The sequence below is a fragment of the Talpa occidentalis genome, unplaced genomic scaffold (genome assembly GCF_014898055.3).
Source record: "Talpa occidentalis isolate TD23 unplaced genomic scaffold, MPIMG_talOcc4v2.1 talOcc4.14, whole genome shotgun sequence".
NCBI classification, from domain to species: domain Eukaryota; kingdom Metazoa; phylum Chordata; class Mammalia; order Eulipotyphla; family Talpidae; genus Talpa; species Talpa occidentalis.
In genome coordinates, this window is record NW_023601433.1 from 2,066,908 (window position 1) to 2,091,656 (window position 24,749).

General features: G+C 72.2%; 1 protein-coding gene across 1 annotated transcript; it reads right to left on the reverse strand.

Moving 5' to 3' along the window:
• Positions 1–305: 305 nt before the first annotated feature.
• RASGRF1 (Ras protein specific guanine nucleotide releasing factor 1) lies at positions 306–24,455 on the reverse strand. Its single transcript, XM_037511394.1, has 27 exons — positions 24,180–24,455; positions 22,226–22,332; positions 21,352–21,499; positions 20,319–20,411; positions 19,279–19,532; positions 18,168–18,247; positions 16,950–17,143; positions 16,556–16,665; positions 16,000–16,118; positions 15,134–15,294; positions 14,688–14,751; positions 14,025–14,161; positions 13,776–13,858; positions 11,694–11,942; positions 10,320–10,693; positions 9,687–9,809; positions 8,741–8,911; positions 8,311–8,417; positions 7,935–8,047; positions 7,273–7,333; positions 5,767–5,870; positions 5,165–5,249; positions 4,857–5,054; positions 4,043–4,122; positions 2,200–2,317; positions 1,594–1,662; positions 306–446 (listed from the first exon to the last, which is right to left on the reverse strand). Exons 1-27 carry the CDS (start codon positions 24,453–24,455, stop codon positions 354–356), a joined length of 3,771 nt encoding a protein of 1,256 aa, XP_037367291.1. The 3' UTR covers positions 306–353.
• Between the last annotated feature and the right edge of the window lie 294 nt (positions 24,456–24,749).

Below are 24,749 nucleotides of genomic sequence, written 5' to 3' on the forward strand. Positions count from 1 at the left end.
CTCTGCCCGGCGGCCGCCGGGGGGCCGCCCGCCGGCCCGGCCACCACCCCGGCCGCGCCCGCCCCGCCTGGCCGTCCGCCGTCCCGGGGCACGCTGGGCAGCAGCGGCCGGGCCCGGGCTGGACGCGCGGGGCGGGCGGAGAAGCGGCCGTGGGCGGGGCGTGGCCACCAGCGGGAAGGGTCGTCCACGCCGGACGTCAGGGTGCGGCCCCCACCCCCCACCCCAGGAGACAACGACACGAACATGCTGGGAGCCCGGCGGGCGGCGGGAGGGCGGGCGCGGTCCGGCTGGGGGCGGGCGGCGGCTCTGGAGAAGCGCGGGGCGGCCGCGCCGCAGGTACAGGCGCCGGCTGCTCAGGTGGGGAGCTTGGGCTCCACCCGCAGGGAGGACTCGTACAGCCGCTCCTCGTCCATGACCGCCGACTGGTCCAGCAGGTACTGGGTCACCTGGGGGGGGGGCGGGTCAGGCGGGCGCTGTGCCCGCGGCTCCCCGGCCGGTGGTGGCCTGGCCTCGCACGGGCAGCCCCGCCTGACCACAGGCCGCGAAGCGCGGGCGGGCAGGGATGAAAGACCTGGTGTCCGCGGCGCGGCTGAGCAGAGGGCGTGGGGCGTCGCCTCCGCCGGGACAGCAGCCCGAGCAGGCGTGGCGAAGGCCGCGGCCCAAAGACCAGCCGGGCCAGGGCCCCTGTGCTCCCCACGTCCCTCCCGCTGGAATTAGGGGCCAGGGAGGGCCATGCCCGGTGCCAGCTCCGCGCCTTCCTGGCTCCGTTCAGCTGCGTGCAGTCAACAGCCCATTGTATGTCCACACACGCCCCGGAGGCGGGGACACCCTCCCGACATGGTGCCCGGCTTTTCCCCTCCTGGGCACGGCTGGGGTCAGCCATGGGGCAGGCCCAGGAGCGCCCCAAAAATTGTGCTTTATGGGCGACTGGCAGAGCCGCTGTGAGGGCCAGGTTGCAGAATTGGCTCTGCTGCTTGCGGGGCTTGGGGGGGTGGACAGAGGGCCGCCCCCACCCCCACCCCGCCTCCCGCCTCCCGCCCCCTTTCCGGGGAGGAGCTCGCTGGGCGCAGCTGTCCCCAGGCAGCAGAGGGTGCTCGGGCTGTTCTTGGGCTCTGCGGGGCCTGGACCCCGGAGCGAGGCAGCCCAGTCACCCCCGAGCGCAGGGCTGAGGACAGGACTGGCGGGCGCCCGCCGGGAGCAGTCTCTCCAGCATGCAGGCTGGCCCGGCCCTGTAAGCTGCCCCGGCTTCCCCATGAGGGCCCGCGGCCGCACCAGCCCCCCACACGGGGTCTCTGCCTCTCAGCGGGAGCCTCGGCACCCCTGTGGGAGACAGCCCCCCGAGTGGGTGGCACCAGGCGCTTGCCCACACCCTCCCGGCCGCCTGCGCTGGGGTCTTGTGGCTCAGCCCTTCCCCCACCGCCTGCGATGCGGTGTGATGGGGCTCCGCGAAGGAGGGGCCTTCAGGGAGAGTGTTGGTGGGGTCAGCGTCCCCCTTGTTGCGGTGCCAGTGCCCTCTATCCCCCCCGTTGCCGTGCTGGTTCCCCCCTCACCCCCTGTGGTGCCCCCCCAGGTCGGGGTGCTGGCGCCACCCACCTTCGCCTGGTGCTCGATCTTGTAGGCGGTTTGCTGGAACTGGCGGATCTCCCGGATGATGTGGGAAATCTGTGGGGACAAGGTGCTCGGGAAGCTGTCGCCGCCTGGTGCTGTCCCCACGGTGTGGGGGGGCGCCCACTCGGGCCTGTGTGCGCCGCCCGTCACGGGCACGCCAGCGTGGGCAGGGTCCCGGCAGGGCGGCAGGGGCTCCTGGCCCCGGGGTGCTGGCTGCCCAGTGTCTGCAGGTCGGCCATGCCCCGTGCTTGAGAGAAGAGATGGCACTGGATTGGGGTGCAAGCAGTGCACCCCTACACAGCCCCAGCGGCAGCTAAAGCACCTGGCACCTACTGCGTGTAGGGCAGAGGGGCTGGCACGCCGTCGCGCAGAGGTGCCGCCACCTCTTGCGCAAACCCGACAGGCAGAGCCCCCGGGTTGAGAGCAGAAACGGGGGTGCTAGACCCCCGCCCGCATCCTCTCCAGTTTCAGTCTTGCTCTGGGGCGGGGGGCACGGGAGTGACAGTCACAGGCAGGAGTGGACAAATGAAGTCGCCCAGAGCTGGCTAGACCCGCCGGGGGCCGGGCCGGGGTGGGCGGGGGGAGACCCACCATTCTCATCTTGGAGAAGTTCACCAGGCCGTCCTCCGTGTAGTTGGGGGTCCCCTCCTCGATGAAGGCCAGGTCTGTGAGGTACATGCCCAGGTACGGGACACAGGGGGGGTCGCAGCTGGAGGCAAGCAGGGAGAGCACTGATTGGGCCCCTGGGTGCCTCTACTGAGGGGGTGAGGGGCTTCGCGGGGGGGCGGGGGGTAGGGGTGGGGTCGGGTCTGAGGGCCAGCCCTGGGGCCTGGGGCTCCTCAGCCGGGAGGCCCCCTCTGCGCCCCGACTCTCCACCCGAGCCCTGCCCCGAGCCCCCACCCGCGTCCCCCCGTCCCGAGCCCCAGCACCCCGCCAGCCCGTGTCCCCGCCCCCGCCCGGCTGGGCCCCGCTGCTGCCTGCGCTGGGGACGGGCGCCCTGGGTTTGTGTCTGGTTCTGGCGCCTCCGGTGCTAGGGCCCCGGGCGAGGTCCCTTTGGGGGGCTCTGCGCCCCTTGGCTCACACAGACGAGGCGCGTCAGAGCGCCCACTCGGCCGCCAGCCTCTTGCTCATGAATTTAGGGACCTGGCGGCAGAGCAAGTTGACTCCAGGGAGGCTGTTTGGAAGCGCGGACGCCTGGCGCCCTGGGCTGCGAGGCTGAGCGTCCAGGCCGTGTGGGGCGCGAGGAATCGAGCCCTGCCGAGAAGCAGCCGGAAGGGCCCTGGGGCACAGCCGAGGGCACAGGACAGCCACGCCCGCTGGCCCGGCAGCCCCAGGGAGCCCCAGGGAGCCCCAGGCAGGAGTGCGCTGGGCGCGTGCGGCGGGCGGTTCACCAGCAGCGCCCACTGCCCCTTGCTGCCTTTAGGGAGGGGCCTGGGGCAGCGCCCGGACCAACGTGCCAGATGCACACACGTGTACACACACCATGCACAGTGCACACGGCACACGCAGGCGTGCCACATGCGTGTGCAGGACACAACGCATGCCCACGGGACACACTGGGCGCCGTGCACAGGTGACCCAGCACCCTGTCCCTGTGTCCCCACTGGACACCAGACGGGAGGGACAGCAGCTGAGGACACACACGGTGGAGGTGGCCGCCACAGTGGCACAGGCGGCAGGGACGGCGGGGCCGGGCCGGGGCCAGGTGCAGGGCGGCCGCCAGGGCTCGTCCTGTCCTGGGCAGAGGTGGTGGTGGGCGAGGCGGCCCCCTGTGTGCCGTGGGACCTGGGCCAGCGTCTCTTTGAGGTCTGGGGGCAGCGGGGAGCGGGGCTGGCCGTGGTCCCACAGTGGCTGCGAGTGCTGAGGGCGACCCGCTGTGCGCTGGGGCAGCAGGACGCCACAGCCGGGCTGAGCTGATGGCCGGTGCTGCCCAGGGCCCCGGAGCAAGTGGCCTCAGGCTGACGGGCACCCAGCCCTGCTGCCTGTGGGGAGGACAGGGGGTCTGTCCTCGGGGAGGCCCTTGGGGGACACTGTGCCGACTGGGGGCCCCAGGGGTGGGTGGGTGGAGGGCAGCGCCTGGGGGTGGGCACCCTGCAGGTTCCCTGGCTGACCCGGGCCGGGAGGCCGTGGCCCCGCCCTTGGCACAGCGGCTGCCGTTGGCAAAGTGCTGCCCTGGGTCCAGGACGGCTGTTCAGGAACGTGCTTTGATGACTGGTTCTCAAGTCAGGGACACCCAGTCACCCTAAACGGGCACCTCGATTCTAAGACATTCGATGCTAGAAACAGCAAGATGTTTGCTCTTCCGGCCGTGCCGGAGGCGCCTGCCCCGAAGCTGGGCTCCTGTGGGAGCTGGCGGGGGCCGCGGGAGGGGGACACATGCACAGACAGAGCTGCCCACGGGCCGCGAGGCCCTGGTTGGCGGCGACACACTTACTTTTTCAGGGCTTCTCTGAGGTTCTTAAATCTGCCCTCGGAGGACACAAGCTTCTGGAGCTTGTCAATCAGAGCTTTCGTCTGGAAGGAACCGGAGGGTTAGCTGCCCGCGCTGGCCCGCCGCGTGCTCCACCGGGCTGCGGGCACGGAGCCCACCGCCTGCCCTCACCCTCCGCGCCGGCCCAGCCTCCGCTCCCACCTCCTGCGCTGACAGCAGCCCCGGCAGGACTCTGTCGGGAGGACCAGCCAAGCGGGGGCCCCTGGGTGGGCCCCTCCGTGCTGAAGCCGCTGGTGTGTGAAGCGGGGAGACCGGCCACCGCCTCGCCAGCCGGGCACCAGCAGACAGGCAGCTTCGGCCCCAGTTCTTTAGAAGAGAGCGCCCTGCGGCTCAGCGGCCCCCAACTCAGCACACGGACAGCTCAATGCCGGCAGGGGGTGCCCTGGCAAACGGCCTGTGGCAGGGGGCGCCCCGGCAAACGGCCTGTGGCCCCGCGGGCCTGCCCAGGCCTCGCCTGATCTCGGACCCGCTCACTCTCCTTCCTTCTGGGTGGCAGCTCGTGCAGCCCCACCTCCTGCGGAGGGGTGCCTCCCTGGCCCTGGCCCCTGCCCCCCACCTCTCCCGGCCCCCCACTCCCCGAGCCCCGCCCCACAACACACCCCTCACCTCCCCCTCAAGGCAACCTCCCCCCACCCCCCAGCTCCCTCCCTGGCACCCCACCCCCACGCCACTCCCCTGGCCCTGCTCCCCCCAAAGCCACCCCCCTACCCCTACCTGCCCCCCCAAGCCCCGGCAAGGCCCGCGGCCGCGCGCCCACCTGCTTGGACACCTTGAGCCAGGTCTTCTTGAGCCGGAAGATGGCGCTGCGGTTCATGGAGGACGTGATCTCCAGCACCGCGTTGTAGTTGTGCAGGCAGCGGCAGATGTCCGCCACCGCCACCCACTTCTCGATGGCGCTCGCCCGCGCGCCGGGGTCCTCGTTGCGGATGATCTCGGAGGCAATCAGGTTGCTGATCTGCAGGCCCGCGGGCAAGGCGCGGGGCGGGCCAGGGTGAGCCGCCGGCCGCGCTGGGCCGCAGGGGACAGGGCTGTGGCCTGGGGCGGGGAGGGCGGGAGGCCACTCACGTCGTTGAAGTGCTTGGTGGTCTTCATGATGCACGGGGCCTTCTCGTTCTTCTCCAGCTTCATCCAGCCTTGTCCGAAGAACTCCCTGTGGGGCGCGGGCGGTCAGCTTCGGTCAGGTCGGCGGAGCTCGCCCAGCCTCTCGTCCGCAGCGGGGTGGCCGTTGGGGCGTCCAGTCGGAGGGGGCCGGCCCCCCAGAGGAGCAGGCCAGACAGCTGCGGCTCCCCGGTGGGGTGGGGTCGACCCGCTGGTGAAGCCTGGACACCTGCATGCTCACGGGGTGCTCCCAGAGCCCGCCCTGCTGGGGGGCTTCAGTGGCGAAACTGGGGTGTGTGCTGGAGGGCTGCCTCCCACCAAGGGGCAGACTGGCATCTCGGGGCCCCGGGGGGCTCCTCCAACTGCAGGTGTGCTGCCTTCGGGGAGAGACTTAACAGATGCCAACGCGGGCGGTCCCTGCCCTGCAGGGCTCACACCCTGTCCCCCCGCTGTGCCCTCTGGGCCTCCAGAACGGCAGCGTGCGTTGGAGAAGTTTCTGGGGCGGTGTGGGGAACGCTGCTGTGCCCCAAGAGGGCCCCGCGCAGGTGCTGGCCCCACGGCGCACTCACTCGTAGGGGATCTTTCTGAAGACCAGGTGGTCCAGCAGGGTCAGCTGCTCGGCGATCTCCAGCGCAGAAAGGCTCTCGAAGGGCTCGGCCTTCACACCGTCCGCCTGTGGCAGGGTGTGGGTCAGGCCCAGGGGCGCCCTGGGGAACCCCTGGTTCTGGGGGGCTGGAGCCCTGGGGGTCCTGCCAGACACTGGAGAAAGCAGACTCCTGGCGCTGGGCTCTAGCCCCTGGTCAGGGCAGGAGAGTGGGGGCCCCGTGCCTGCCTGTACCTGTGCACGTGTGTCTGTGCATGTGTGTGCCCGTGCATGCCTGCATGTGCATGTGTCTGTGTGCCCGCGTGTGCGTGTGGGGCTGGCATACACAGTCCCTGGGCCAGGAGCGGTCAAGGCAGAGGCCAGTGCAGGCAGGTGCCGGCTGCAGCTGCCAGGAAGGACGGGCGGGGTGGCAGCCAGTGTGAGTGCCCAGCAGCTGGTCCTGGGCCGGAGCCCAGAGGCTGAAGCATCTGGCCAAGAGAGGCCGGGACCAAGGGACCTACCCCGGGCAGGAGGGGGCAGGGACTAGGAGGGGTGGGTGGCCTCGCCCCGCCCGTGGCGTGACCCGATCTTGCCTCACGCTCGATGCCCGCTGCCTGGCCAGGAGGGCAGGGCTGGGCGGCCCAAGCGTGGGGCTCCGGAAGGGACAAGTGGCCCTCAGCCCCGGAGGGAGGCACTCCAGGCCCTTTGGGAGGCGCCATGGGTGGTGAGTGGGCCCCTGCCCTGGACTCAGCCCCAGCCCCGACGTCAGTCTGGGGACATGGGGGCATGCCCAGGTCCCGGCTCAGGTCCAGGAGAACCGGCTCTTCTGCGGGCTCTCGGGCTAGGAGTGTGGGGCGCAGGTGGGGTACACGGCAGGGTCCACTCCTCCCAGGGTCGGGGGAAGAGCCAGACCCCACGTCCGCACTGGGGCCTGTGCACAGGCGGCCAGACTGGACGTTGAGTGGCAGAGCCAAGGGGTTAGTCTGCCTGCACCCCTGGCTGCCAGGCTTGGAGCTCTGGGGTGTTGGGGCCCGGGGAGCACAGCACCCACCTGGAGAGGCCCCCAGGACCATGCCCTGAGCCCACCCTGGCCCCTGGGGCAGCAGCGGCTGGCTGATCCCTCGGGAGCGCCTGTCTGGAGGATGGGACAGGGTGCCCGGGGCACGCGGCTAAGGGTGCCCAGGGCCACAGGGTGCCCAGGGCATGTGGCTAAGAAGCTCCTCCGTCCTCAAGGGGCAGCAGCAGAGGGGACAGGACAGGAATGGGCACCGGGCGAGGAGAAGGACGTGGTGACGCTAGGCCTGTGCTGGGAGAGGCCGTGGCCGCGGTGGGGGGGGGGTGCTGGCAGTGGTGGGCACGTGTGGCTGTGTCTGCAGTGGGCAGGGAGGCCGCAGCACTGGACGAGGCCTGCCCCATCCCCCAGCAGCGAGGCCGCAGCACCTTGTGCCCGGCGGCCAGGGGCGGGCCCGGACAGAGAGGGCAGGGCGCTCACCAGCTGTGTGATCTCTTCCAGCGTGATCTGGTTGTCACCCGGGTCCTCCTGGGTCAGCGTCCTAGGGGACACAAGGCGCCGTGGCCCGTCCTGCCGCCCACGTGGCCCTCCGCTCAGCGGGCCCTTAGCACCGGCTCTCCCACGCCTGGCTTCTCCTGGGGTCGGGGCTGGGGCCGCTCCTGGACCCTCCCTGCTGGCTGAGGCCCCCTCTGGGGGGCAGGTGGGGGCAGCCTGTGGGGGGGGCGGGCAGAAGGAGACCTCCCCAGCCTCCCTCGGGGGCTTGTTCACCCATGCCCAGAGCAGAAGGGAGGCTCTGAGGGGGCCTGCTGGAGCCCTGGCCTCTGCCCAGAGAGGCCACTTGGGCAGGAGGAAGAAGTTCCAGTTTGGGGCAATTTAGCTCAATTCGAACCAGCAGGTGCTCTCTGAGCCCGGGGACGGGTGTGGCAGCGGTGGGTCTGCACCCAGGCCCCACAGGCGGTGCGCTGAGCCGGGCCGCTCAGACACAGCAGCTGGGACTGCCCTGCGTGGGGCCTGCCAGGTGAGTGGCTGGACACAGGCGGAACGGCAGCCGTGGCCTTGGGGGGGGCAGCGGAGCAACGGCCGGCCCCCGCAGGCTGGGCTGCCGAGAGGGTACTGCCCCTGCTGGGCCGCCCACTCCTGACCTGATGATGTTGGCCGCGGCCTTCCGCTCCTGGGTCAGCAGCTCCGGGTCCCGCATCACCTCCTCCAGGAAGCCGATCACCTTGCCCTGGAGCTCGGCATTGGCCTCGAAGTCCTGTGGGAGGGGCTGGGTTCTGGCTGCCATCCCAGGTCTTCACGGCTGCTTGGAGGCCAGAGGGCCGAGACCCCAGGAAGGGGAGTGGGCAGGACAGTCCCTCCATCCCAGCACCCCGAGGCCAGGACATGGGGCTGCAGGCCGAGGCGGGAGGGTGGACAGCGGCCCTGACACCTGGGCCGGAGGACACTGGAGGCCCCGCCCACCTGGACCGGACACCCGCGGCCCCGCCCGCCCGGGCTGACAGCCGCAGCCCTGCCCACCTGGGCGTGCTTGGACACCCAGTGCCGCAGCACGTTCAGGACGCGGTTGGTGGCGGCTCTGCGGATCACAAACTCCTTGTCTCCGTTCCTCTGGTCGGGGGGGAACCCTGGGGTGCAGTGGGGGCCGTGAGGACAGGAAGCAGGGGCCGCTCCTGACGACCCCGCCGAGCCCGGGTGGTGCGGGCGCCCGTGTGCCTGCGAGCAGACGTCCCAGCCGCCCACCGGCTCTCAGGATGGCCCTGGGCACACCTGCCGGGCCGCGCACCTTCCAGGGGCTGCGGGAGGCTCTGGCAGCCTCTCCGGACATGGCAGGAGCCCCACGTCTCCCGCAGGGCCCAGACTGCGGAGGGGGCTCCACCGGAGCAGCAGAGGGGCGGCACTGGCAGGGCCTGGGGTGCTGGGCGCTGAGCTCCAGCCGGAGACCCGGTACCTGCGCTGGCCAAGGACATCCGCCGGTACTTCTCCTTGTTGGGGGTGCTCTCGTTGGCCCCCGCCGTGGCGATGGCAAAGGCCGAGGCCGCCGACAGGGCGCTGCGGCTGCTGTCCAGCTCCCGGCAGGACGTCATGACGACGCCGTTGTTGTAGGAAAAGAGCGGGAACTCTGCAGAGTTGGAGCAGCCTCAGCCCTGCTGGCCCAGCCCGGCAGTCGGGGCTGGGCCCAGGCTGCACCTGGGCAGTGGGTGGGCTGGGCGGTGGCCCTGAGGTCCCTGCAGGGCCACCCGCTCTGTGCTGCCGGCCAGGGAGTCCCGGATCCCCTATCATGCGGAGGGTTCTGCCCCCCAGCCCTCCGGCTCATGACCGAGCGAGTACCCGGGCCTGCGGGGGGACCCTGGCCTGTCCGGAGCCCAGCCGGGGGGAGGTGGACTTAGGGGCCTTTCCCCTTTGCGGGACTCGGCCAGCGCCCCGGCCCTCTGAGCTCAGCTCCCTGGTATAGCCGGGGAGCCGGTGCCCACGTCAGGAGGGGGCCAGGGAGGAGAGGAGCAGCAGAGGGCGGGCGTCCTGGGGGGGCCGGGCCGGCGGCAAGAAGCCGGGGTGGAGGTAGTGCCTGGGCTGCGGGGGCTGGTGCCGGCTCCTGGGTCAGGGGGTGGGGGCGGCCTGGACACCCCCCGTGGCAGCCAGGCAGCTGGGGAGTCTGGGCCGCAGGACGCGCCTAGGGGGTGTCTGCGCTCAGCTCTCGAGTCTGCTCCCTTACTAGAAACACGGGGCCCCGGCCCTGCCCCGCCCAAGCAGACACGATGCAGGGCCCCAGGCCTCCGTGCGTTGGGGGGCGGCCTGGCCGCGGTGCTGCCCGCTCGGTGCCCCCGGACCCGTGGCCAGGCCCCGGCGTAGGGCCGCTCACGAAGCCAGGGCCCCTGCCGGCCGGCGCTTGGTAGTACCTGAGCTCTTGCCCTTCAGCGATCTGGGCGATGTGGGGGACTTGGTGGGCGAGGCCTCCGCCTCGGCCTCGTCGCTCGGGGCCTGCTCGTTGTCCGACTCCTCCCTCACGGAGACTTCCGAGCCTGCGGGGAATGGCCCCGCTTCTCAGGAGGCCGGCAGGGCCCTCGGGACCAGCCGGGGCCCTGAGAACAGGCCACCCCCCTGCAGCCAGTGTGGTGCGGCCCCGGGCGGCAGCCCTCGCCTGTCCTCAGTCCCTGTCTCCGGCCTTCCTCCGCCCGGCGAACAGCCAGCTGGCTGGGCCCTCACGGAGCCTCCCGCCCCTGCTGGCGGCCGGCAGCCCGTCCTCTGCACCCCAGCCCAGCATTTACCAGCGCCACCCCTCACGTCTGGCCCTGGCCTGAGCAGACCGTGACCCTGGCACGGCGGCAGCGGCAGACAAGCGGAGGCCCGCAGGAGGCACCGCCAAGGCGGGGACCCCGCCATCTGGGCTCCCCCTCGGCCCCAGACTGCACTACCAGCCTGTCCGACGGTTTCCCAGGCCTCCTGCTGGGGGCCCATGGGGCCCCAGGCCCTCCCCAGCTGCCGTAGCAGCCTGGCAGGACCCAGCCCAGGGGGCGGGGGCGGCCACTCACTCTGCTTGCTGAGAGTCGAGGGGTCGTCGGGCCTCTCAGCAGCCGCCTCGCCCTCGTCCGGAACCTTGCTGGCGAGGCTGCTGGACACGTAGAGCTTGCCAGGGTCCAGCGCGGCCTTGCTGAAGGGCGATATGGCCGAGTACACGCTGGTGTAGCCGTTGGGGCTGCAGCCCAGGGCCGCCAGGTCCAGGGCCTTCCCGCCCGTGATGATGGGGATGTTCAGCGAGAGCTTCCGCCGGCGGCTGGGGGAGGACGTCTTGCCGATGGACAGGGGTGGCGGCGAGGAGAACTTGCGCGTGGCGCGTGGGGACTTGGGGGGCTCCCCGTACAGGAGCTTGTTGTTCTGGCCGCTGGCGAACAGGAGCTCCAGTGACCTGGGGGGAGCGCAGGGTCAGCCCCGCTGCCGCCGGGGGTGCAGGCGCTGGCCCGGGCCCGGGAGCTGCGTGCTGGGGAGGTCTTGGCTTGGAGGGGCCCCGGCTTCCTCGCCCAGGCCCGCGGCAGAGGCCCTGGAAGCTCAGCAGACAAGGGCTGAGCAGTGAGCAGAGCTGCCTGCCCCCACCGCCCCTATCCCAGGTGGCCTGAACCCCGCAGGCCGGGGGCTCCGTGTGGCTCGGGGTTCCGGCCCCGGACAGCCCTGCAGCTGGGACTCTGGTCCACGTCATGCCTGGGAGGCTGGGGGAGCAGGCGGTGGGGCTCTGAGCTGGGGGTGGGTGGGCGGTGCAGGGCCGAGGCCGGCAGCCGGGTAAACAGCCGGCGGCCCCTCCCCCAGTTCCGGGAGGGGCCATGGGGCCTGTGTCCAGCTTTGCAGCTGGCCTCCTGCTGGCAGCCTGGGTGGATCTGCCCCCCACGTGTGTCCCGCTGGGCAGGGCCTGGCTGGCCTTCCAGGAGCCACTCGGAGCAGGGTCTGGGCGCCCCTGCTGGCAAAGCCCCCCGAACTCAGGCTCTGAGCCGGCCCTCAGCCTGAGCTCAGGCTCCGGCTGGTCTGCAGTGACCACGCGGTGCTGGCTGGGCTGCCCTAGACCCCGGGCTCCCAGTAGCCACGCCAGGCTGCGGCCTGGCCAGGGCCGCAGGTGGGAGCAGGGGGGCACAGGAGGGAAGGGCCACGCCCACCTGCCCACTGCCCAGGCTCAGACAGGGAGGTGCAGAGTGGCCTGGTGAGACCCGCCCCTCCGCCTCCGCCGCCAGCGGCCATCTCTGGGTCCTCCCGGGTCCAGCTGGCCCATCCTGGGTGGAGCTGGCCAGGGCCTCTGCCCTCATCTGACTCGCACTGGAGCCGGGGCCCCCTTCTCGTGGGGCCCAGGGGGCAGCCCCTGCCTCCCCCTCTGCTTCCTGGGGCGGGAGCCCCGGGCTCTGGCTGCCGGAGGCGGGGCCCACCTGGCGGGGATGGCGCTGATGGGGCGGCGGTAGATGGCGACGAGCTTGTCCAGCACCACGGCGGCCGAGGTGAAGACGCGGTAGGAGTGCAGGAAGGTGTTGAGGAAGTCGATGCTCAGGAAGCGGAGGTCGGTCAGCCGCTCCAGCAGCCGCTCCACGCTGGCATAGCGGATCTGCAGCACCTTGCAGGAGTTCATGGTCTTGCTGAAGCGGATGTCCACGTCGTCGCAGTACAGGGAGGCGTCTGACCTGCGGGACAGCGGCCAGGGACAGCGGCCGGGAGGAGCGGCCCGGCTCCGCCTCCAGCCGCCGCCCAGAGCCCCGAGCCGTGAGGCTCCTCGGACCTGGCGGCGCCACCCCGGCACTGGCCCGCCCGGCCCGGCACGAGCCCACCTGCCCTTGGGCACCAGCCCCCGGCACTGGCCCGTGTGCCCCTGGGGCTGCCTGTCCCGGGCCTGCGGTGGGGCCGCCGGGCACCGGGATGAGCTTGGCGCCTCTTCGTGTTATAAAACCAGCACCCAGGACGCCGCAGGCCGAGCACTGGGCCGAGGCTGGTGGGGAACTCCCAGGGCCCCCAGCAACCGAGGCCACAGGGCCTTGGTCCACCGGACGCGTGCCCCGGCACACCCCATGGGGCGGCCACTGGGGAGCCCTGACACCGGCCGGGTCCTTGCCGGCTCCGCGCTCGGTGTAAGCAGCAGCCAGGGCGAGGGAGGAGGAGCCGCCCGACACAGCCAGCAGGGAGCAGAGCACGGGGGGTGCAGGGCCGCCTGGGCACTGAGCACCCTCCTATGCCTGCCTTGTGGGGTCACAGTCAGCTGCTTGGGGTGATGCCTGCCCTACAGCCCCTGACACCCGCCTCCAAGCTTTCAGAGCCCCAAGCAGCCCTCAGGCTGACCCAAGCGGACAAGCTCACCCTCACCGGCCAGGGCACATGCGTGCCCTGCGGAGCTGGAGGGGCTGGCAGGGGTGGGGGCAGGGGCAGGCCGCTCCCGCCCCTGCGCCCCGCCTGGGCCTGCTGCCCCCAGCTAGCCTGTGGGCGGATCCCTCCTTTGCACCTGGCTCGCACCGGCCCCTCTGCCAGCGCACCCTCCTCTACACTCAGCGAGCACAGCCTCTCCCACAGCCTCGCCCGCACGCGGTTCCCTTGTCCCTTCCTGGGGGCCGTGCCAGGCAGTCCCTGGGCTTCCACTGACCCGGAGCTCTTGCCGCCAGCTCCTTGCCTTCTCCTAAAGGTGCGCCCCGAGGGTGAGCCCCAGAGGGGGCCCCCAGAGAGGGCAGACCTGGGCCTGGGGCCGGGTCCTCGGCGCAGTCACTCTGACCGGGGGGTTGTGTCCCCGACACCAGCACCGGGGAATGTCTCCGCTTTTCCTCCCGCGGGTGACTTGGCTTTGGGCTGCCCGTGGCCCGCGATGTGCGTTCTTTGCCAAAAACGGGCAGACGGCCACGACCACTGGCCACTCCACCCAGGAGCCCTCAGTGCAGGGGGCGGGACGGCGGGGCCCTCTGTGGGGCATGTCTGGGGGCACAGAGCCGCGTGGGTACCCCAGCCCTGGCCCAAGGTGGGTTCAGGGTGGACCCAGCCCCGGGCACGGCAGGTCTGGCCTCCTCTGACCTGCCCTCCCAGTGCGACCCAGGCTCTCGGCTGAACGAGGCGTCGCTGTCCAGGGTGGGGGCTGGGGGGGCAGAGCCGTGGGCGCCCGTGCTGGCTCTGGGCGGGCGCTGGGCACCGTGTGTGGGGTCAGCAGCTTTGGACGGAGGCCAGAATCTGGTAGGTAGGAAGCAAGGCCAGGAGCAGAGGTCTGGCGGTTTAGGGGGTGCCCCACACCCCCTCTGGGGCGCCTCAAGCACAGCCCTGGACCAGAGCTTTCGCTCTTCGCTGTGTTTTGAGGTTTCTCACTTTGAATTCGGAAGAGAAAGTTAGGAAGAAAACGCGCAACGGCTCGTCTTGCTGCGTTTGAAGGGCGAGACAGCGCCTTCGCCGACAATGCAGGGGTGAGGCCCGCACGTCCCACAAGCCCCCCGAGTCTCGGCGAAGCTTCACGGGGTGTCTGTGCCCGCTGAGCCCGGGGCCCCACTTACTTGATCATCTGGGGCACCGTGACCTTGGAGTTCTCCTCGAAGGCGTTCATCATCAGCCCGTTGCAGCGGATGTTGTCCACGCACTGCGGGGTGGGGGACGGGGCGGCCGTCAGCTTCGGCTGCGGGCAGGCCCCGCCCTGCCCCCTGGGTCCTGCCCCGCAGGCCCTGGCCGCGCAGCGCAAGGCATGTGGGCGTGGCAGGGCGCGGGCCGGGGTCCAGGGGCCGACGGGGCGTGTGCAGAGGCCCCACCTGGCTGATGTCGCTGGTCCACGCCGCCTTCTCCTGTCTGGACGAGGCCACGAGGATGACTGTGAAGGGCGGGGAGTCCTTCGGCTCCACCCCGATCTTAAAATCCAAGTGGTCGACATCTTGACCAGACCCTTTGGCTTCCAGTTGCAAAATACGGAGTTAGCGGGTGCGCGTGGCCCCTGGTGCTGGGGGGCCCCACTGCTGGCCTCAGCAGGTGCCTTCCTGAGGGGCCCGCCACGGAGCACCGCTGGGGCCCAGCGGCGGGGTAGGGGGAGGGTCCCGAATGGGCCCCTGGAGCCCCTGGGGTCAGGACCTGGCCAGGACAGGCGTGGGAGGCAGGCCTCGACGCCCAGGGCTCCCCACGGCCCCTGAATTCCCGGGGTTGGGTGACCGCTGTGGAGCTGGCAAGTCGTGCTCTCGGGAGCTGTTATTTGGGGAACCCAGGGCGGCAGCCACAGGGGACGGTGCGTGTCCAGGAGCAGCGTGTGGGGGCTTCAGCGGCTCCTGCGTGGCGGGGGGGGGGCAGTCCTGAGCCCTCGGGGGTCCCTGCCCCAGGGGAGCAGGCTGTGGGGCCTCGCAGCCCCCCACCAAGGAACAGGCCCAAGAAGGGGTCCCCACACCTGCCCTCCCTGGGCCACACACACGTGGCGGCTCCACCCCTACCTTCGTCCTCGGTGCTCTCAGGGTCCTCGAGCAGGGTGCAGTCGATGAGGGACACGACCCCGTTCTGCAAGGGGCTCCTGTCAGGGCTCGCTCCGGAGCGGGCGGGGGCGGGAGGGGCTTCAGGGCAGCATCCATGCGCACACGCAACCACACACAACCACGCACACCCGCACACGTGTGCACATGCAACCACATACCCGCCCACATGTGCACCCATCCACGTGCAAACACACACCTGTGCGCGTGCAAACGTGCACTCAGCCACACATGTGCAGGTGGACCCTGTGCACACACCACACTCGCGTGCACACGGGTCGTGGGGCAGGTGGCCCCACCCAGGACGCTCCCGCAGCGCCGCCTCCCAGGGAACTGGGTCCCGCGTCGCCCGCCTGGCGCAGGCCGCGGCGGGTGGGGGCAGGGCGGGCATCCGGTGCTGCCGCCCTCACCTTGGTCAGGTGGAGCTTCCCGCCCGAGCCGCGGGTGCAGATGATGAGGTGCTTGGAGAAGAGGAAGCACTGGCGCTCGCCCTCCTTGCGCAGGGACAGGGAGCCCAGGCGGCCCCTGGTGATCTTGCCCTTCTCCGACATGGGCACCTGGATGAGGGAGCCTGCGCGGGGTGAGCAGAGCCCTGAGCCCGCCCGGCCCGCGCCGCCAGCTCGCGCCGCCCGAGGTGACCGCCAGGAGCCCTCGCCTGCGGCCCGCCCACCCCGGTCCCCAGCTGGGGTCGGGCCGCCGGTGGCTCCCGGTCGCCACCCTCAGCCCTTCCCCGTCGGCCCCGTGAGCCCCATCTCGTCAGCCCCCCAACTGCAGCGCCACCCGCCGCTCTGCACCTGTCCCTGCCGTCCCCACTGTGCCGGGTGCTGCTGCCAGGCGGGACCGGGCTGCTGGGTGCCCACTGGTCCCAGCACTCGGGAGGGGAGGGCAGCTTTGGTGCGGCCCGTGCTGGACCGTGGCTGCTGCCTGCCGCGAGGCAGGGCCTCAGGTGGTTTCCAGCGGGGAGCTGGGGTGTTGCCTGGGCTGGGCGGGCCCCGGGCCGCCTGGGGAGAGAAGCGCTCCCCCGAGCACAGCCTTGGGAAGGGTGGACAGAGGACACAGCTGCCCAGGAGCAGGCCCAGGTGCCCACGGCCTGGGGACTCTGAGAAGCGACCTCCAGGGATGTGGGTGTCAGGTCCCCAGGGTGGCGTCCTGCCCGCACGCCCCCGTGCACGCTGCACGTGCACTGCACACACGGTGCTCGTGGGGTAAGCCCGCGGCGGCCAGCTGGCGGGCCGTGTCCCTGAGCTGTGCCGCCCACTGCGGCCCCGGGGCCTACCCTGTCTCACGAAGGTCTGGCTGGTGTCCAGGAGGATCTCGCAGCCCTCGATGATCATGCGCTCGATGGCCAGGTTCTTCCGGATGTTCTCGGTCTCGCTGACCTCGTCATGCATGATCCTGCGTGCGCGGGACCCCAGGTCAGGGCAGGGCACCGCGTCCTGGCGCCTCCGGGAGGGCCCTTCCTGCTCGGGCCTCGCGCCCGCCCACGCGCTCTTAGGGGCCTGTTCCCAATCTGTCGGGCAGTGGCGCGTTTGTGGAGCAGCCGGCAGCCCCGGCGGCTCAGGGGCGGGCTGGTTCTGGCCATTTCCACGGGCTGGGCTTCATTCAGGGTGCGGGATGCGCCGGCCCCGCCCCACCCCGGCAGGGGCGCCGCGGCACAGCCTTGAAGGGCAGGGGAAGGGCCGACCCGAGAGCCGATGGGTTAGGGGGTCCCGGGCCTGCCCCGCCTGGCGGCCAGCGCCGGCGCGCGCCCACACCGTCCACGCGCGGGGAAGGGTGCAGGGGACCCTCGGAAGCCTGCCCGAGCCCCGTGCCCGCAGAGCCGCCCTGCTCACCGGGACAGCTCCTCCAGCTTGGACTTGGCGTAGTCCAGGCTGTTCCGCTCCACGTGCTCGTGCGGCGTGTGGGCCAGCAGCTCGTGCAGCGTGAGGATGTACCTGGGGATCTGGGGGGTCGGGCGGAGGAGAGTGGGGGCGTCAGGGCGGGGCCGGCGGGGAGCAGGCAGGGCAGCGGGGCAGGGCGGGGCGACGATGAGCAGGACAGGGACAGGGGCAGCAGCGATGGGGGTGCTGACGGAGGGGCCGGGGGCCTCTGGGCACAAGCCCTGCGGCGGGCCTGGGAAGGAGGCCCTGTGGCGCCCCGGAGCCCCGCCCAGCCGGCTGCCCTAGGGGCTGGCGGCCGTGGTCAGCCCCCGCCCCCGCGCCCCAGCCCTGCGCGGCCTCGCCGCACCTGGAACATGGGGTAGGTGAGGAAGGTCTCCAGCGTGCGCTCCTCGCAGTCGGGCTTGGCCTCGTAGTGCTTCAGCAGCTTGTCGAAGTCGCGGTTCTGCTTGCAGTGCGCCAGGATCTGCAGGCTGTACTGGTGGTTGCGCACGAACTCCTGGTAGATGTTGAGCATGGGCAGCAGGATGTCGAACAGGTCAGCTGGAGGGAGGCCGGGGTCAGCGCAGGCGCCGCCGGGCGGGCCCCCGCCAGCCCGGCCGAGGACTCCGCCCGCACCTCTGCCTGGGACTCCGAGGGGGTGCAGCGGGGGCCCGCCCTGGTGGGGGCGTCCAGATGGGGTGAAGCCGCCGGCCTCAGGTCACCTTGCAGGGCGCTCTGCTCCCCGCCCTGCCAAGGCCTCTGAGGCTGCACCGCCCCTCGCCTGGCTCCCCACGGCTTGAAGGAGGCTCCCCAAGAAGCCCCCCTCCCAGAAGGCCCCTCGGACAGGTCACCACCGGCGTTAGGGATGCCCCCATCTCCCACCGCCTGCCGCCCCCGCCGATCTGCCGCGCCCAGGCGCCTCAGCTCAGCGGTGCACTGGCACCCCTGCATACAACCCCATTTTCACAAGGGGGCGCACTTTTCGTGCCGCCCCAGGGGTCAGCACCACCCGACCTCGCCGCTCCCCCCCAGAGGCGCGTGTGCCTGCCCCAGGCCTGCCCCCGCGCCCGCTCTCGGCTTTCCCGGGGAAGTGGCGGTGGCGGGCGCAGACCCGGCCAGGGCGCGGGCGGGCTGGGGGGCCGCGGGGCGAGGCGGGCGCAGGAGTCCTCTGGCCCATTTGCCAGGAACCGGCCTTTGGCACCTCGGCCAAGGGAACCAATGGGGGGCCGGGTGGGGGGGCTGGGCACACGGTGGGGGCAGGCGGGGAGAAAGGCGGGTCTGTGCGTGTGTTTGGGGGGTGTACGCGAGGGAACCCCGAGTCCGTGCCCAGGGTAAGCCGGGAGGAAGCCCCGCGGCGTTTCCAGCGACTCCTGGGCGCGGAGCGTGGTGGGTACTGGAAACGTTTTCTATTTTCCTGGCTTTCCAGATGTGCTCGAGTGCGGGCACAGGTGTTTTCCGTAAAGTGGGTAAGAAGCTAAAAATACGCCACCTCCCCCCGCGGCACAGCTTCGCTGCGTGTCCCAGCCCTCCCCTCGCCGGGTCTGCGGGCGCGGGCGCGGGGCTGGCAGAGCTGGCACGCACTCACCCAGCACCAGCGTGGGCCAGCTGGAGATGCGTGCCTTCAGGCCCTGGTAGAAGATCTGGTGCAGGAACATGATGGTCTCGCTGGAGGAGAAAGCGCGGGTGAGGGGGGGCTGCCCTCCGCCACGCCCCCAGACCCCCTTCCAGAGCGAGGCTGTCTGTGGACCACCGGGGCCGAGCTTGGGCCCTGTCCTGAAAGAGACCCTCAGACAGACGGGGCGGGCAGAGCTCCCCAGCCCAGGGACCGCGCCCCCCCTCCCCGGGCTGCCCCCGGGACGCAGGGCAGGGCTGGGGGGACACCGAGGGACAGCTGCAGCTGGGGTGAGCTGGGAGGGCCGGCGGGGACCTCAGAGGCGGTGCAGAGCCCTCCCCCAGCCTCTGCGTGCGTTACTGGGAAAAGCACGGAAACCCCCAAGTCTATTCGCCCCCCGCACATTCCCAGTGCACACGAGGGGTGCGCTCCCCAGGCGGCCACCCCTGCCCACTGCCCCCAGGCCCCTGGGCCGCGCCTCCCAGGGTGAGGGGTACAGGAGGGCTTGGGGAGCTGCCCCTGGTGCTCCCGCTGCTCCTCGCACTGCGGGGTTTGGGCGCCCCCGGGTGCGGCCGTGTCCCCTGTCCACGTGTGCAGAGGGAGCGCCCGTGGGAGGCACCGGCCCGGCTGAGCCCACCGCCTCGTGACCTGCATCCTCCCTCCCCGGCCCGACTCTGCTCCCCAGCCACACGGGGTGCTGGCTGGTCCCTCTCGGCCTGGGCGCCTGCTTTGCCAGGCCTGTGGGGTGGCCGCAGGGCCTCGGGTCCGTCCACCTGGCGGGCAAGGCTGGCAGAGAGGGGACACGTTCCCCTCCGGAAGCGGATGTCTCCGCCCTCTGAGCCGGGTTCTCGGTGCTGCCGCCACCGGGTGGAGCGGGTCACCGGCTGTGGTGGTCAGCCTCGCTGCCCACACCCCCAGGCCGGGACACCCCCACGGCCAGGGGTATCCCCGGGCGCTGCCGGATGCGGGGGTGCCGCCGCCCCAGCTGAGTCCCGGGTGGGCACCCACGGCTCAAGCAAACGTGGTGGGGTGTGGCCCAGACCCTGGGGGCTCCGCCCTGTGGCCTCCCGCCCCCGCCGCGCACCTGTTCAGGAAGATGCTGCTGACGTCGTCGTGGGTGATGGGCGGCTTCTTGGAGCTGGCGGCCATGCGCAGCGGCCGCAGGAAGTTGTTGACCAGGATGTGCAGCTGCTGCACGTACTCGGCCTCGGCCTCCAGCATGCTGAACACCACCTGGTTGCGCTTGCGCATGCTGTCGGCGTGCGGCGAGCGGATGTAGTCCTGGATGATGCTCTTCCACTTGCGGCGGCACAGCCAGCCCCGCAGGAAGCTCTGCACCTGCGGGAGCAGGGCGGGGCGGGGTCGGAGGGCGGGTCAGAGGGCGGGGTCAAAGGCCTGCGCCACAGGTGAAGGGTTCGGCTGTCCGGGTAGGCGCGTCGGGAGGGCACGGCTGGCCACCCTGGCCAGGCCCGCCGGGAACGCAGCCTCCCGGCCGCCCTCTGCTGCCTGGTAGCCGGGCCATGGAGCGGTTCCTGGGGCCTCCCACGAGGCAGTGGTGTAGACGGCCAGGCCGGGTGGCCAGCTCCACCCCCGTCCCCCGCCTGGGGCCACGAGTCTTGCTCAGAGCCCGTCTGGATGGAGAGCGAGTGCCACGTGGGCGGGGTGCAGCGAATCAGGTAGCTGTTTGTGGGGTGTCCCTGGGCTCCAGGGCAGCAGACCCCGTTGCCTGGTCTCTAGGTGGCCTGCGGGGCAGGGGCGCACGTGGGCAGGGGCTGGGGAGGCCTGGACATGCCCCACAGGGCTGAGCCCACACTGGCAGGGGGCCGGGCTGGGCCAGGCTGGCCTCTGCTTGGAGTGGCCACCTGTCACCCGAGGTGGCCGCCGCCCTGTGTCTCGCCAGCTGCCCGCGCACACCCACAGAGCCCTGAGCAGGCCTGGGACCTCTGGGACATCTGCCCCTCGGCACCCAACAGGCCAGAGCCGGCGGGGCCTCAGCCGGGACCAGTCTTCCTTGCTGAGGCCCACAGCCGAGTGGGGCGCCACAGGGTGTCTGCACGAGGGGACTCGCGGGGACTGGCCTGGCCCGGCCGTGGGGCCAGAGGCTCTCAGGGGGGCGCCACAGACCTTCTTAATCTTCTTGAGATCACTGTCTTCATCGTTGGGGGTGACGATCTGGGTGGACTGGACGCGTTCATTGTCCCTGAGCAGGGCCGCGATCTGCAACGCAAGCGCAGGTCAGCGCAGGCCCGGAGGCTGGCCGCCGTGGTGGATCAGCACGCAGTGTGGTCAGCGTGCAGCGTGGCCAGTGCCCAGGCCCCTCTGTGCCAGATGGTGGTGCCAGCTTGGGCCGGGACCCCCAGGCTGGGCAGCTGGGCTGGCTCCTGGGTGTCCCCTGGCTGCAGGTGCCCACCTGTGCTCCTGCAGCCTGAATCTGAGATGGCCCCTGCTCCCTGAGCAGCAGCCGGCCTGGCTCTGGACACTGAGGTGGTGACGTGAGCACCATGATCCGCCCTGTCCATGGCGCAGACCGAGGATGTGGGCCCGGCCTGGGCCTCTCCCACCGCCCACCCAGAGCGCTTAGTCCCCAGCAAGCTTCCCGCAAGCGCCCTGCCCTGCCCTGCCCCGCCCCACCCATCCTGGCGCCTGGTGACCGCGGACTTGCTGGCTCAGAGGCCTCCTTGGGGCCTGTGTCCGGCTGCTTCTCCGTGTCCCCCCGGGCACCACAGCCTGGAGTCTCCCCTTGAGGCCCACTGTGTGCAGAGGCCACACCTGCACGTGGACACTCGGGGAGTCCCTCGTTTTTCGAACACACCCATTCCCCAGGGAAGTCGTGGGCAGCCAGTGCCCAAGCAGGTTCCTGCCTGTGGCCCGTCCACCCCGTCTGCCCTGACCGCCCTAACCACCCTGACCACCGCAGCACACGACCTGGGGCAGGGACCCCTGGCCTGGACCCCGCGCTGGTCGTGGACAGAGAGGCCCGTCCTGCTCCAGAGCAGCGCCCATGGGGCCTGAGGCGGGTGGCCAGCCCGGCCAGGCCCTCCCCCCGTCCCCTGTGCGCAGGCATCACGCCGGGCTGGGGACGGGCCCTGGGCTCTCGGAGCCGCCCCAGTGCGTCGGGGTCCCCGGGGCCGCGTGCGCATGTCCCTGCCCGCCGCACCTCTGCCTTCAGCCGCTCGATCTCCACCTCCCCGTCCTCGATCTGCCGCCGCAGCTGCTTGGCCACCGTCTTCTCCGTCTCCACGATCTGCAGCAGGTGCAGGTACTTCTGCATCAGCGCCTCGTGCTCCGTGGCCAGTGTCCGGTAGCTGCGGACAGCGTGGACGCGGGTGAGATGCCCGGTCTGGCCCTCCCGCCCCGTCGGCCCCGGGGCGGCTCCTCTGTCTGCCTCTTCCTTCCCCCGCCTGCCCTGGCTGTGCTGGTGGCCCACGCGCCAGGGCCGGGGTGTCCAACCACCCCAGGCCCCCGAGACCATCCGGTTGGCCCCATGGGGGCCCATGGGCCCTACACCGACAGCCCCTCGCTGCTTGGTCCTCAGACGGCGCTGTGGGCCTGCTCTCCTGGTTCTGGGTCCCCCACTCAGTGTCCCTCCCACACGCCCACCACGTCCACCCACAGTGCAGCCGAGGCCAGGCAGCGTCCCACCGGGTCCTTGGCCACCTACGACTGGTGTGTCCAGCCAGGGCAGCGGAGCAAGGTCTCTGCCTCTACATCCCGTACACCGCCCGGTCCTCCTGCTTCTTCCTGGCACCCCAGAGCACCCATGTCCAGCACATGGGCCCGGTGTCCGGAGCTCCAGAGGGACAACCGGCGCCAACCGGTCTGCCCTGAGACAGAAGACACGCCTGGGCCGCAGCCGGCAGGGCCGCTCAGGGCTGCCCCTGGACAGCGCCGCGGAGCCCAAGCCGCCTGGCCTCGCTTGTGCGTGGGTCCTGGGGACGGCCCGGGTGGAGGGCAGAGCGGGGGAGGCTGGGCCCAGCCCCCACTCTGGGCCCTTGGGTTCTGGGGAGCTGCCTGGCCGGGCCGGGGCCTACCTGGCGTGGGCGATGGCCGCCACCCACTCGTCGCAGTCCTTGGCATCCTCCGTCCGCAGCTCCAGCGCCCTCTGGTTCTCGTGGCTGAAGGTGACGGTGAAGTAGTGCTGTGGGGAGCACGCGGGTCACAGCCAGCCAGCCAGGCACGCGCTGCGTGGGGACACCACGGCTGCGCGGGGACACGCGCCCAGGAGGTCTGACCCCGCGAGCGCGGTCGGGTGGGGGAGCAAGGCAGCGCTGGGGGCACGCGCAGGCTGCGGGTGCTCCTGTAGGCCCTGGGCAGGCCCCGGGGAGACTAAGCCAGAGATTTGGAGCAGCCCCTCCTGGGCAGAGGGGCGCCAACCCCGTGCCCAGGTTCCTACCTGAGCTGAGGGCTCCTTCCTGGGAGTGGCTTGGGCCCGGCCCCCTGGCCCTCGGGGATGGGGTGACCCCCTCTCTGGCCTCTAGAAGAGCCGGGGGTGCGGGCCTGGGGCTGTCACGAGGTTGGGCATCCCCTGTCCTCTGCCCAGCAGCTACCGCCCAGACTGCTGAACCCCAGGAGCACCCCCGGGCCGGCATGCGTGTCCCCTCCAGGGTGCAGAGGCCAGCGCTGCTCTGCCATGGAGCCCTCAGGAGAGGACATGGCAGGGCCGAGGCCCAGGCCTGTCTCCTCCACCTCACACCCAGGGCCACGTGGGGCCCGAGAGTCCGAGTGCTGGCGCCCAGGCGGCCCCCTCCCCTGCCCAGGAGCTCAGCGGGCACGTGGAGGGCACAGGGGGGCGAGCAGTGCCCTGGCCCAGGGCAGCAGCTCCTGCAGGGGCCAGGCCCTCTGGCCTGTCCGTGAGCCCGCGCCCCGAGTGCCAGGGGCCGCACGGTCACCTGTGATTTGGGCGAGCCTGTGCTTGGTCACCCCAAGGAGCACCCCCCCCCCACCGTTCCGCACGTACCAGCCCCCAAACCGTGTCCCAGCATACGGGGGTGTCCGGGGCCCCACTCCCTGCCCGCCCCAGCAGCAGAGGTTTCAGGGCGCAGGGGTCTCCCCGGCACCGTGGGGTGGCCTCGGCTCTGGGTGACAGCCAAGGGGCCTCGTCTGGGCCCCTGGACCTTGGGCCCTACCCTGGGGCATCCTAGCCTCTCACAGGACCCTGGGCCCTACCGGGGTGTCCTGGCCTCTCCGGCCTGGGGCTTCCCCTCCCGGCTGCAGGGCATCCGGGGCACGTGTGAGGAGGCTCCCCAAGCCGTCCCCAAGCCGGCCCTCGGCTCCCTGCCGCAGGCGCCCCTCCCCCCAGCGCGGAGGGACAGTCGCACCCCTGCTGGCGGGCACCCCTGCTGGCGGGCACCCCTGCTGGCGCGGCACAGGCCGGGGCCGGGCGCATCCTCGCGCGGGGACTGCGGCGCGCGGGCGGAGGCGCGCGGGGGAGGCGAGCGCCGCCTGTCCCGGCCTCTGCCGCAGCCCGGCCCCGCCGCGGGCAGCCGGAGGGGGCCCTCGCCCTCGCCCTCGCCTCGCGGCTCTGGGCCTGGAGCAGGCTGGGTCCCACCTCCAGGGATGCCACCGAACCGCCCCTGCGGCTCCCACCCCCACCTCGGCGGAGCCGGAGCCGCGCAGGCTCTCTGGGCTCCCGGCGCGGGGCCAGGCTGCGCGGGCGCCCCTGCTCCGCGAGCGCGGGGGGGACCAGCCCAGGCCGGCGCGGCGAGGGCCAGGCGGGCTGCGGGGGGAGGGGGCCTGAGGAGGGTCCGCGTCCGCGGCGCGTGCGCCCCAGACCCCTCTCCTCTCCCCGCCGGCCCTGGGCTCAGCCCTCCCGCCGCGCCGGGGGTGAAGGGCGGCCGCAGCCTGCCCCCCGCGCCCCCGCACGCCCCCCGCACCCCCCGCACCCCCGCAGTCCCTGCGCCGCCTCCCGCCGCGGGGTGGCCGGCCCGCCGCGCGCCCGAGCCGAGTCCGAGCCCCGAGCCCCGAGCGCCGCGGGCGCGGCCTCACCTGCTTCTCCAGCGGCTCCCTGGCGGAGGGCGCCGGCTTGGGCGAGGGCGCGCGGTCGCAGGCGCAGCCCTCCAGCAGGTAGAGGCCGGAGGGCCGCGAGCTCGAGTCGCTCTCGAAGTAGAAGAGCAGGTTCTGCAGCAGCGCGAACCACTTGGTTTGCCATTTTGTGTTGTCCGAGCTGCGCTTGCTCAGGTAGCCCCTGCGCGTGCCGTCCTTGCGCGCCAGCAGCCCCAGGGACGCGACGTGGCCGTCGTTGAGCCGGATGCCCTTCTGCATGGTGCCCGCGGGCCGCGCCGGCCTCACATCGTCCCCGCGCGCCGCGGCCCTCGGCGCGCCGCGCCCGCCGCCCGCGCCCCCCTCGGGCGCCCGCCGGGTCTGGCGCGGAGCCGCGCGCCCCGGGTCCCCGTGCGCCCCGGATCCCCGTGCGCCCCGCGCGCCGGCCCCGCGAGCTCGGGGCGCGGAGGGGCCGGAGTCGCCGCCGACCTGCCGGCGCCGGGCAACCTGGGGGCCCGCTGCGCCCCGCGAGGGCCGGGGAGTCAGGTGACGCGGCCCCGGGGAGCCCGCTCGGCG

Coding starts and splice junctions, on each gene's coding strand:
- RASGRF1 (XM_037511394.1), bottom strand. CDS start 24,455: ATGCAGAAGGGCATCCGGCTCAACGACGGCCACGTCGCGTCCCTGGGG. Junction 9,810..10,319: donor CTCGACTCTCAGCAAGCAGA/GTGAGTGGCCGC, acceptor CATTCCCCGCAG/GCTCGGAAGTCTCCGTGAGG. Junction 2,318..4,042: donor CTCAGAGAAGCCCTGAAAAA/GTAAGTGTGTCG, acceptor GCTTGCCTCCAG/CTGCGACCCCCCCTGTGTCC.